Genomic DNA, 13,681 nt, shown 5'->3' with positions numbered 1-13,681 from the left:
AGACTGGCGACCTGTCTAGGGTGTCCCCTGCCTTCGCCCGAGTCAGCTGGGATAGGCTCCAGCCCCCCCCCCCCCCCCCCCCCCCCCCCCCCCCCCCCCGCGACCCTAGTGAGGATTAAGCGGTGTATAGATAATGGATGGATGGATGTTGTTGACCCAAAAGAGCTACAGGATTATAAAAAAAAATAAAAAAATAAAAAAAAAAAAGTGAAAAAGGTCCTGTACTGGGATCCCAAGGCATTCCCAGTCCAGATGAGGTATATAATCCCTTCAATGAGTTCTAGGTCGACCCCGGGGTCTGTCTGGAAAACCTCCAATGAAAGTCGCTCAGGAGGCATCTTGATCAGATGCCTGGACCATCTCAACTGGCTCCTTTTGTCGCAAAGGAAGAGTGACTCTCCTCAAGCTTCCTTCAGATGTATGAACTCTCCAAATGCTCACTAGCAATCTCACTCCCAGCGCTCTTGTGGTATCTGTTGTTCCAGGTGGCCTTCCAAGTTAGGGGTTGGGAATGTTAAAAATTCCTAAGTTAAACACCAGATTTCTTAAAATGAGTTTAATGCTTTATTGCTATTGCTTGTCCAGACAAAGAGGCACCGGTAACCATACATCCCATCACCTGCTGGGTTTATGTGAAGAACCCACCTATTTAGCTAGGTGAAACAGTTGCTCTGCAGACTGATTCTATCTGGCCTTGAATGCTCTCACAAGCGTGCCATGGTGTCCGTGATGCTGTCTTTGTTTTAATAAACATCTTATATAGAAACAAGACGGTGTCGGCGGAGAATTTCTTCACCATCTTCACATCATCGCTACACAAGAAGATACAACACTCTCTCCAGGATTCGGCCCTGGTCTCCCTTTCGTGGGTGAAGTCTGTAAGCTATGTGTGGGCCAAGCCATGCTGAATCATTCTTTGCCTGGCCCCTCCTGTTGCACCAGTTGACCTTGGGAAACCCTACCAGGGGCTACTGCCCCGACAACATATCTCCTAGGATCCCAGGGACACACAAACCCCTCCACTGGGTATTTACAAATGTTATCTTTTCTATTCATATATTACAAGTTACACATTACATATAGCATTTATGTATCATATTTATATATTCACATTTTTCAATAGTTTTAATAGTATAATTAGTAGGTAGTATCTTTGGCATTTTGTGTTCAGATGTGTCCTGTAACTATTTTAACAGGATGATCTTGTAGAACAAAAATTGTGAACTTTAAAACCATTTATTTATATGGTATTTGTTCTCCAGCTACAACAAAGTCACACTGGTAAAAACAGTCGTCTCTGGTAGTGCATGGCAGTGCAGACAGTATTAGACCTACGGAATTCTGAGATCTTTAAGAGTCTTATATAAGTTTCATGGGAATCATTTCCTGGTTAGAGTGAAGAAATGTTTTTGTTCTCATAAAGATGAACTAACCCTTTGATCCATATAGAGATTATCTAATATAACACTAATAAAGTATGCAGCATAAAAAATAATCAGAAAGTTGACCTTTCGAATGGCCTAAATTTCCTCCCCCTTTATTGCCATTGAAAAAGATAAAAAAGGACAGAGCACATATGTAGTATGCATACACAAAACACACAAAATGACTGAGCAGCAGAGTTGGCTAAGGTGAGGATCATTCGCTCCCTGCAGTATGTCTGCAGGTTTAAGTTCATCTTATAAGTCACATCCTGGGAAGATGCACATTACATGCAACATGTTGAAAACTAGTCATAAGTCACACTGTGCTTTAGAGAAAGTCCTTTTCACATTATCTGAAGAACCTTTTCTGATGGCACACTGTGGTGGAGTTGGTAAGGATTACTGGAGATAATGTGGACATGTGAAAATAGAGAATACAACAATCACACCTTCTATTCAAACATCTATCATTTTACCTGATCGATTAGGGATAAACCAAGACACCTAACACCAGCAGAGACTATGATATTCCGCTCCATTACACATTTCATCTCATCAAGACTACAAATATGTACAAAAGAAACAGAGTTCATGAGAAAAGATAAGAAGGGCAGTGGGATGCAAGCAGAACAGAACAGTCAAAGACACTTTGACTTGCCACACTGCATAAAAAAAGATCTTTTGAAGCATACAGGTGATCGAAACCTCCATGCACTAAACAGAACACCTGGAACATAATGAAAACTGAACTGACACTGAAGGTAACAAGTAACAAAATGCACTATAATTTACATATTAAACTACAAAATGTTAAATCTCTCAGAAAAACAACAAAAAAATCCTTTTTAATGTTGGACAGTTAAGCCCTGCGCAGAGAGGATGAATGTGTCTGCCAAAAGGACAAATGAGTCCGGACAGCAGGAACATGACAGAGGATAACACCAAATGGGGCCTATAAACTGCAATACCAAAATAAAAGCTTGTCAGATTTGTTTGAGCAAAACTAAACTACTGCACTTTCACTATGGTTGCTTTTCAGCTTAGTAGATTGTGGTGACTATTGTTGAGAGCCTTTCATGACAAAATACAAAGGAGAACCATTTAAGAATGACAAACTTTCCTCTGAGCTCAGTGCAAAATTTCAAGACAACAATGTCACAGTAAAGTGTATAATCAAAACTGTGGCCATTTAAAATCTAATTCCAGTTCATGACAAGTTATTTAGAATTTTTGTTCTTTTGGCCATCCTTTTGACAGAATAGTACGAGATGCTACAAAATAAATGAATAAACTGTTGCAAACTATTAGGTCTACAAAGGGAGCTCAAAATATAGTTAGCAGACTGGCTAACTTAGGTTTGTTTCCTGACAATCTGACTGCTTGTGTTTCTTTATTTGCTCTTCAAAGTACTGTGACTGGTAGAATTGAAAATTAAGACCCAAGCTATAATAAACCAGAATGTCTGACATGTACTTGTACATTTTAGAGCGCTCTTGTACTTGATGAAATGCACCCTGTGAGGATGGCTAAATATACATGTTAAATCACTAATTTATTTTTGTATTGCCTGCAATTTTAAGTGGGACGGAGAAAATGTCTAAAGTCACTGCAATCAAGTATTCATATAATGAGATGCAGTTTTTAGTTCTCTCTCAAAAAAAATTTTAAATTACAAAAAAAAAAAACACATTGGTTTCAATCTAGGAAGAGTCATGTTCACATTAAAAATGTAGATGGTGAGTCTCCACTTTCATAAACACAAAAATATATATATATATAAAATCTGTACAATTCTCCCACATCTTTACAAAGACAAGTCTTGTGTTCTCAGAGACCCGTGTCAAAACAGATATTTTCGACACAAGTCTGATCCACAACGACACTCCACTCGAATCCTCTTCTTGGGAGAGCTGGGGAGCCCCGCAAGACTGAAACTAGAGTCCATTTTTGTACTTTCTGTGTCAACTGGATCAACTGGAAACAAACAGAAGTCAGGCTGGTAAGTTTTCAAGTAAAAAGCAAGCTCTTATCTATAACTTTGAATACACATTACCCCTTATTTAGATGACTAAATTAATAGATTTTCTCTGAAAAAAGCAAACATCCCCTGTTAAAATGAACCGCCATCAGCTGTAATAAAGCGACTGTACTTCATTAACACACTGAAGTACGTCAATTTAATATCAGTTTATTGTATAAAGCACACTCAAAATTCTGTAACTATCACGACTGCACATGAAAATAAAAGAAAAATATCATTTCACTGTCACGAAAAATTACAAAAAATGAAAAAGTCACAACACAATTGATTAAATGATGATCTTTGACACAGAACAGACACACAACAGGCACATAAACCAGAAAACAGTCAAGATGAATTTTGGCCCATCATGAAGTCAGCTGAATGAAGTTACATGTAAATACAGTCAAATTCCTAGCATGTCTGTTGTCTTTCATCACTGTGCTTGGTGGTGGTCAGACTACATTGTGGTTTTTAAATCATGTGAAGAGCAGTGGCTAGAAAGTGACCACTAGTTAACACATATTGTTAATGTGTTATGTTTCAGTCACAGGAAAAGGAAAGTATGCAAATAAGAACAACTTTATTGGGAATCCAGCTGTCTTAAAATAAAGCATATGTGAGCACAGGTATTGGGAGAGAAGCAAACATTATATAGGTGTAAAACACAGAAATTAATAGGGCCCGACTGATTTATCGGCCGGCCAATTAAATCGGTCGATTATAGCCCTTTTCATGAGTGATGCGCGCTCCGTTGTATCAGTGATGCTTTTCATTTACCTTGCATTGCTAAAGTTAGCATAGCGTAACTGCAGAAATAATGTAAGTGTACAAGATTTACATTATTAGAGAGTACATTGAGGCGCATTTAAGGAGGAGCGATGTGAACCGTCTGTCTTCAGCAACCGTCATGATGTCATGTCACTCTTAGTTTAACTTTGTTAGAAAGTACCACAACATGACACAGGCTGTAACAGCAACTCACTGTGTGTGTTGTTATGGAGCAACATTAATGTCGGACTATTTGTGACCATTATATATTGAAAATGCAACTCTGTCAAAGATGACATGTTTTGACATCTGAGAAAAAATCTCTGGTTTTTATTTTGGTTCATATGAGTCCTGACTTCACGGCAAAGAAAATAATGGAGTAGAGAAACTGATTTAATGTTAAAGTGCATCAGTGGGCTGCAGAAATAATGTTTTGCCAATAACTTCACTCATTATGCAGCTTATATTCAGCATATATAGATAACCTACCTCTAATTTATAGCAACAAGAAGTACACGACAAGATGTATTTCACAACTCAGTTATAGATTGACTCTTTTTTAAAGTTATATAATGCTTTGTTGCACGTTTTTGTACTTGAAAATTCCTCTCTGTTGTAAAGTTAAACAAATGCTAAAGGACAAAGTATTGTAAAACAGTAAAATGTTCAGCCTGTAATTCATATCTTTGTTGTTGTAAGCATTAAGGGACCAAAAATGAAGTTATTTTATTCATTATATATATTTAAATTAATCGATCGATTAATCAGTTGTCAGAATTTTTTTCTGCCAAATATTGGAATCGGCCTCAAAACGTCCATATCGGTCAGGCCCTAGAAATCAAATACTGAGCTGTTACTCAAAAACTCACTATTCCGTTAAAAAAGGCACTTACACAGTCAGAGCTACAAAAAAAGTTGGGCAGCACAAAAAAGACAACTAGCAGTGTATTATTTTTGCTTCATACTTAAGAAGCTCTGTTTGATCACACTGGCACAAATTTGTCTCAATATGATTACTCCTTAAAGCTATAAAGACCAGATTTTTTTTTTTTTTTTTTTTTAAAACTAAAGTCTGCTGAATCAATATACTTACTTTGCATCTTGTAGTCAAAAGTGAGCTCTTCTCCTGCTCGAATAGCCCGTGTTGAAAATAAAGCAATTCTTGGAAGCCTCTCATCAATGTTGTCGATGAAAACATTGAACACCTGGAGGTTGGGATTACACTGAAAAAAGGACAACAGGCGTATCAGGAGCTGTTTATCCACACTCAAAGAATACTCATGGATCATTTCAAAAAAACAATGTAATGCATGTGAAATAGCTTGAATATTTTCTCCAATTTGATTATTTCTCATATACATACTCAAATAAAGATGATGGTAAGTTCTGGTATGGACTTGCAACTGACATGTAAGTAAATATTGACTGCGTCTCATTGTAAACATCATTGTTATCACACGTAACACTGCAAAAGAAAAAAACCCCAGTTTGAAGCTTTGAGATGCACACCGCTAAATCGAGCCAAAGTATGTGTTTTGGCCAACAAAGTGGACCTTTCAACTGAGATGCTTGTGGTATATCCTGTGCACACGGTGAAGACACTCACACTGTGGTTGACAAAGTGAGAGATGTTTCCCTGGTGAGCTGCATCCACCGTATACACATCCTCCACATAGTCCAGGTCAAACAGGTATGTAGAGCCTTGGCGGTCGTACACATGACCCCTCCTCTCTGCCTCATCTGTTGTGATGATCTGAAGAAAACAAGGAAGAAATGCCTCAGTGTATTTTATCATTTATTAATAAAAACAAAATAATGATGATGAATTAGAAAAATAAATAAATTACCACTTATTTACTTGAAATATTTACATATTTACACAAAAGGTCAACCACTGACAATTGCATAAAAGCTCAAAGAATGTCACCAATTAATGACGTGAACAACAAACACATCACTAACACAGCACAAAGGATAGCGAGGACATAAAAACACTAAACCTCTACACAGTCAATAAGAAAATGCCCTGCAACAAATCCTGCAGTTCTTTAACTACATTGGTTCGGTGTTTTATGACACTGTCAGTGAGGTGTCATTTTTGTTAGTAGTGGCATTGTAATGCCAGGATTTTGCTTCCTTAAGTAAGTGAAAACTACAAGGTCTGAATGTGGAATATAAATGTATTAATATTATTATTTTATGAATATAAAGAGTATAGAGAATAGTTCAGTTCTGATGCTCCGGTTGGCCACGTGAACAAAACGTAAAGGCAGCAACTTCCTACATTTCAGCCGGCACAGATTGTTGCTGTTGTCAATTAAAATGTCACAAAGTAGTTCATATCAGCTGTCGCTAGCTAATGGGAATTCCATGACTTTAACTGATGAATGAAATTAAACCTGAGTGCTGCTGCAGGTTTTTGTCTCTCTGTAAATCAGTGGGGAAACAGGCTGTGGCAACTCTTGTGTAACTTTTCAGCCAGACTGTTTGAGGTAAAAGATGTCACTCTGTTACACAACTCAAAAAATGTACAAATGTTATTTTGTTTTTTTCTTCTAAACTGGAAATGTATAGTTCTGACTGCATAATTCATGTGTTTCTAAAGGTAGTACACAAATCCAAACAACAAAGTTTAATATGGGCTCGCCATCAACTTAACTACAGAATAGCTTAACTTTGCAAATTTTGCAAACCTGTATGAGGAAATAACAGCTAACAATCTTTCACATTCACAGTCTAAATCTGACAGCAACACAATGCTGGCACCATGATAAAAACTAATTTTTCTCTGGTGTTATATCAAGAAACTTTCCGTTCTAACGAGAAACTTTTTACTGTTTTTTTAACAAGCCATTTTCTAGGGCTGGGCGATAAATCGATTTTATCGATTAGTTCGAGTTTGTACTTAATGTCGATTTGTTTTAATGAAAATCGATTTTCTCATCAACATCCGCCACCAGCGCCTGCCTGCTGGGCTCCCGTAGTTCAGAGTGCGCGCTCCCCTCCCCCCCGCGCTTGATACACAAACAACATGGCGACGAGCGGTGCAGATCTAAAGGCGCGTGTCCACTAGATGCTATTTCCCCACACGGCAACGCACCACATCTGAAAATGGCACGGATGGCGGGCGGTCACGAGCGGACCACAACATGGTCACATGACAGCTCTGAGCAACAGCAGGCTGCTACGTGGTCACGTGACCGAGCTTTCAGCTGGACAGTGCTGCAGACAAGTCGGATAAACACAGCGGGTCGGCCGCAAACTTTACCTTTTATTTCAAAAAACACGTCCGCGAAAAGTATTTCTGAAAGCATCTGAGGCAGAAATAATCTGTGCAGCAGCTGAATCTGTCCTTGTTTTAGGTCACCGACGCCTAGTTTAGAAGTTTGAGGACAGTTTCACGATGCGTGGAATCTCGCACGCCTCACTCAATTTGCATAAAGTAGAACAGTGGTTCCCAACCTGGGGTCCGCTTTGTCTGCTCTGAGGCTGTGATGTTATAAAAAATTGATTTTTACATTCTGGATAAAGTCAGAGTAACAGACTCGCTGTGTCATCACAACTCTACTTATAAAACATTTTAAAAACACATTTATTTGGTCTTTCTCCAGGTTGGCTCTAGTACATCCAGATTCATTAGTTTGTGTGCAGTTAGAAAATTACTGACGGAAACGGTGTCTGAAAAACGCAAAACGGGTGAAGGTTCATCAATACCTAAAAACTCCGGCTATACTTCGAGAGTTACCTTGAATTTGGTTTTATTAAAGGACAAGACAGAATTATATTATTTGTAGTGAAATGCTCGCAAATGACAGCATGAAACCAGCGAATTACGGCGACGTCAGGAAGTAAAACACAGTTCGGTAAAGTCGGAAAGATATTCACAAATTCGGACTTCCGGCATCAATAACTCATTAATTATACGTTGTCTAAACATAAACGATGCCCCTTTTCCATCGTTGTAAGGTAGACAATATGCTACAAGCCCAGTTTAATCAAAAGTATCTGTCTTTCAGGCTGCAGGAATAACATTGGTGTCTATGAGCAGCTGGCTGTGCGACGAGTGAACAGGGACCGTCTGCAAATAGCAAAACCGCTGCAAACAGCGAAGAGACACAAATATTCAACAAATTTACTGCAGCCAGCAACTGACTCCTGCTGGTCATACTACAACTCTTGGTTTAATATTAATTTTTTTTTCCTCATAATTTTAAGTATTTTTTTAGTAAAAAAAAAAAATCAATAACTTAACTCTTATGCATTGTAGTGTCAACAAATTTACTGCAGCCATCAACTCTCTCCTCCTCGTCATAGTACAACTCTTGAACTCTTGGTTTGATATAAAATATTTTTTTGTAATTTTAGGGAATTTTCTATTAGTAATACAATTCAATAACTTCCCTCTTATGTTTTGTAGTGTACTTATGTGGTGGGTGGGGCGCTGGGGCTGGGGTGCAGCTTATAGGAGGGGCTCCAAGCCACACAGGTTGGGAACCACTGAAGTAGAAGTCAGTCTACTTTATGCAAATGAGCTGCAGCCCTCTCCAGGTAAACACACCGGATCGCAGCGGGAAATGCACCGCAACCGGACCAGCATGCCACATGCAGCGCATTTCCAGCTGCGATCTGGTGTGTTTACCTGGAGAGGGCTGCAGCTCATTTGCATAGAGTAGACTGGACTACGGGGTGCTGAGATTAGGTAGGGGGTAAAAAAAAAAATCGGATAAATCGTGAATCGGGATTTTTTTGTGAAAAAATCTGAGATTTTTTTTTTTTTTTTTTTTTAGGCCATATCGCCCAGCCCTACCATTTTCTAAGTCATTATAAACCAATTTTTTAGATGACTACGTACAAATTAATCAATCTTACTTATCTCGCAATAACATGTCATATTCTGCTACTACTGTAGGACCCTTTACAGTTATTTCAGATTGTTAGAAAAACATTAAAACAAGTTTTTCTCATTGTAACGCAATAAGTTGGCATGTTGTAAAACACTTATTCTTTAAAAAAAATTACAGATAGTTGTCTAGTTGGCTGTCTTTAGTATGGTTTAAGTTGTATTTGACGCTTGTAGTACGCCTAACTGAAGTACAATCCAATCATCACTGTACATATACCACTTACTACAAATGAGAAAAACAGGTATGATGACATCTACACTTGTGGCAAGGTGTGCTCATGTACTGTGGTTGTGATGCTGCTTTTATTTTATCTGTGCAAATGCTGAATCTTTCTGTGTGTGTCATGTTATGCCTGATCAGTGTGTGTACACACACACACACATAAATATACACATATACATATATGTCCTACCCTCCCACTGCCACCAGTACACTCAAGGCCAGACACAGTAAAAGACATAAGACATGACAGATGACTGCAAGTAAACATGAATTCAGTTCAGCACTTGCTGAACATCTGAAAAAAAAAAATCTACAAGAGAATGATGCAGAAAGCCTCTCCCCATAGTTAACAGGACTGGTTTCTTAGTTGTCTTTTTTTTTTTTTTTCAATGAATGAAACATTGGCTGTCTAAATCCATACATTGATACAGGTATCGGTACCCTGCAGTTTTGAGGTAGAAAGGCCAGGCCAAGGTGTTGTCTGCTTATTTCACTAAAGTGAAAAAATACACTATTTTTGTAGTCAAGTTCACATTTTAGCATGTGTTGTTATTGTTATCAGATAATCAACTCATATCAGATTGTTTACCACCGAGTATCGCACTGACAAAGAGACAATACTAATTTTATTACACTTTATATGTTATATTAATTCTGTCAGTCTCTTCACATCAGCATGAACAAAAACCTCAAGTCCAAATTCATTTTTTTCAATGTTTCTAAATTCAGTTTTCAAAGACACAGTTTTTAAGTCCAAGCTCTAACACTGTAATATCAATAAATAAAGTTGCAGGCCGCTATTTTTTTTGGTGTGTTCTGCATTTCAAGCTCTGATGTTAATGAAGCATGATGGGGCACTGCTAACATACAAGCAGTACATGAAAAAGATGAACTTTGCAAGAAGACAATGTCTCACCTCTCCAATATACTCCATGACAAATGTGTTCTTCTTGATATGCTGCAGAGTGCGGACACCCCATCCCCGGCCATCCTCTGTCTTAAAGATGCACAGGTTGAACTGGATGCCTTTTTGCACCACTCTGTTGGGACAGTCGGGCCCACAGCTGCATCGGGAGTTGCACTCATATATAGGCTTTCCTGGCCGGATACGGACCTGTCCCCTGTCATTATAGGCCATGCGGTGCAGGGAGGCCCCAGGGCAACAGCCATTCACTGGCTCTTCTAAACAGTTCTTACACTCACATCCCACAGCCATCTCATTTAACACAATGCCCTGGCCTACTTTGTAGTTGTTAATGTAGGTGAAGTTTTTTGGAGGGCCCTCTAGGTCCACGTCATTCATGACAAAAATGCGGCCTGGGTGATTGCGAGTTTGATTCAAATGAGCCTCCCAGCGCTGCAGACTCTGCCGGACTTTGGCTTTCTGGAGCAGAAAAGAGGCAACTTCCTTATCTAGCTTTTTAGGGATGCAGCGTCTCTTGTGGCGCCTCAACTCCCGGTCCAGGTCGAGGTGGAACTGTTTCATCAGTTTAGGGCATCTGAGGTTCCTCTTGGGTTCCCAGGAGTTATCCGATTCTGGAAAGCCCTTCCACTTTACTAGGTAGAACTCCTCTTCCTGAAATACACAACAACTTCAGTTTGAAGCAAAAGTCTGATTCCTTGCAAGTTCTAATGTATGCATCTGTCACCATGTCAACAAGGACAACAGATGTTTTAAATCTCCAACCTGCACTACAAGCGTAATACAAATTATCTTTCAACACAGCATGTGTAACTAGATGAACTGGATGCTGTCCTATTAAAGAACAGGCACGCACAAGCGTTGGTTGGTAGGTCTTTACTCTGAGTCTATTAAAAATCTGCAGTAGGGTCCATGTGAGTGTCCCCAAAGCAAGAAAGCTGTGAGCATTTACACAGTGAACACCAGCAGTAACTTCATTAATTACTTATACTTGTAAATCATCCTCCACAGAGACAAGATCGGTCAGGATCCTCAGACAGATGAGCTGTCACACACAGAGCCACAGTTCACCAGTGTATCATTAGTTACAAAGCGGTCGCCTTCAGGTTGAGTCTTGAGCTCCATCACAGCTGTTGATGTGTTTTTATTTTACTTTGAATGCAAGTCTGATCCATTGACTAAAGTATTTTTTGTCATCTTAAATTCATTATAAGGGAGATTTTTCCATTCCATAGTCTTACAGATGTATATCTGCAGTAGCAGCGTTATGATGTGCATGGATACTTTCCTTGACTACATATAGCTCACTCTGTAACCATGATGGGTAAGTCTGAATAAGGCTATGAGGAACAATAACAAAAATTTGATGTATGTATAAATGACAGAATTCTGTCACTTTAATAGACTGATGAAGTCGGTCTGATATATAGCAATGCTATAGATCCCATATGCAAAAAGGACTCATGTTGTCTAACTTAACTCTCTATGCTGTAGTGTCAAATCAGACCATTCCCGCATTGACCAAAGTGAAGGAAGACAGCAAACTCTCTACTGCACACACCACAGTATATTAGATCAACAATTCTGACTTACCATACTTGCATTTTTGCAATGCTTGTTCACATTCACAAGGCATGCTCATTTTCACTATCATATAGGTTGTTAGCTGTCATTTGCTGTTTGCCTGGATTTGGCACTACTTTACTTAAATTCAAACTTCTTTGAACCCTGCCTGGATGTTGCCCCTTTGCTGGATTATGTTGTAAACTTGTGCCCCTTCCAACAATTGAATTGGTGTAAAGATGCCAAGGTAAATATTAATTTAAAAACTAATTTCTTTTACTGTAACAAAAACATATACGATTACCATTGTCAAAGAAGTAATGTAAGATAAGAAAGAAAGTGGGAAGGCCTTAATAGGGAAATAGAAAGAACTTGTGCATTTAACCAGCACACAGCCTCAGTCTAACTTCTGAATTGTATTATTGATATTGCTATAAAATCACCAGGACAGCCAGACTATGTAGCTGCTGTGTTATTAACTTGGGATAATTCAGCTGTACAATAACGTTAAAGAAAGGAATAATAAAAGATCATTTTGCCCATAAAAAGTCAATAAAATGTCCTTTAAAATTTGCCACTGACCAAGGTGTCAAATTTCACTCTAGTAATGTACCAGAGAGGAGGACAGCTGTTAGTATCAGTAAACAGTCATGTGTTGTAATAGTGATAGCATACCTTAGTCTTCTTGTAGTCACAGAGAAACTCCACTTCATACTCATTCACGTTGGCTCTGTTTACTCCAAGCTGATCACTGCGCAGCCTCTCTATGCGACACAAGGCTTCTAGTTCACTCCAGGACATCTTGCAGGGCACCCTGCAATCTAAAACAGCAAATCCCTTTAATAAAGTCAGTGTCAGATACACTAAGGGTACAAGAAACTCCACCTAAAAGTCACCCGATTTAAACTAACCCTGCTCTTTGTTCAAGGTACAAAGTAATGAAACATGACTTCGACCCTGTTAAACTGAAAGCGCGGGTTAAATGGGCAAACAACACCCTGTGTAAAACTTTCAATCTGATAACTGCTTCTTATCCTAGCGCCAAACACGGCAGCAGATGATGTTATTGATCAAGTCTACAGTACGTTAAAAGCAGAACGTTAGCCGGTTATGCTTGGCTGACTTGTGTAAATAAACCGTAAAAATGCTCTTTTTCTTATTTTCAATGAAAAATAATGCATTTCACAGAGCAATAATACTGGCCTTCTCGTTTTAAACTAAAAAAGTCACCGACTACACAAGGAATTAATAGCAGAACCAGTTTCAAGCACTTACACTTGTCGTGGCAACAACAAATACGACCCAAAAAACACACTGTCATTTAAACACTCCCGAAGCGCTGTGTGGCGTAATGTTGCACAGTACTGAATCACTACGGTGTAAAGCAACTTATAATGTAATAAACTATTTGTACAGAGGGGTTACGGTATGATTCCTGTGATGTACAGCATAAGTGTAAGCTTCAAATTTATCCTGAGTTCAAAAGTGGAGAAAAGACACACAAAAGCGGCTCCATTAAACTGCCTAAGTACTCCGGACAACTGGCTTCCTGGAGTCACCGTGGAATACGAACACTGGGCAATGCTGTGTGAATTCGAGAACAGGAAAATGTGCATATTTCGCCTGTTTCACGAGTTTACACACTGACGGTTAAACGCAATAAATAAACGTATCATGAAAATACAGTCAAATAATAGTGTCCATGTGTTACCGTTCAAATTTTCCGCCATGTTTTCTTCTCAGCCGCCAAAATGAGAGCTACTGCATTGGACGGAAGGGTTCAGCAGCGGAATAGTCTCTCACGGCCGCTCATTGGTCCAGCGCCGCCTGTCAGGCCTCTCATTGGTCCAGAACT

The 13,681-nt window shown here is 39.0% G+C and overlaps 1 protein-coding gene across 1 annotated transcript; it reads right to left on the bottom strand.

Annotated features, from left to right (window-relative positions):
• Nucleotides 1-1,503: 1,503 nt before the first annotated feature.
• Nucleotides 1,504-13,681, bottom strand: LOC111588288 (histone-lysine N-methyltransferase SUV39H1). Its single transcript, XM_023298575.3, has 6 exons — nucleotides 13,538-13,681; nucleotides 12,502-12,647; nucleotides 10,258-10,917; nucleotides 5,822-5,968; nucleotides 5,309-5,438; nucleotides 1,504-3,398 (listed from the first exon to the last, which is right to left on the bottom strand). The coding sequence occupies exons 1-6, from the start codon at nucleotides 13,554-13,556 to the stop codon at nucleotides 3,265-3,267; spliced, it is 1,236 nt and encodes a 411-aa protein (XP_023154343.1). The 5' UTR covers nucleotides 13,557-13,681; the 3' UTR covers nucleotides 1,504-3,264.

The sequence above is a fragment of the Amphiprion ocellaris genome, chromosome 8, assembly GCF_022539595.1.
Source record: "Amphiprion ocellaris isolate individual 3 ecotype Okinawa chromosome 8, ASM2253959v1, whole genome shotgun sequence".
Taxonomy (NCBI): Eukaryota; Metazoa; Chordata; class Actinopteri; family Pomacentridae; genus Amphiprion; species Amphiprion ocellaris.
This window is presented reverse-complemented; position numbering and strand designations above follow the sequence as displayed.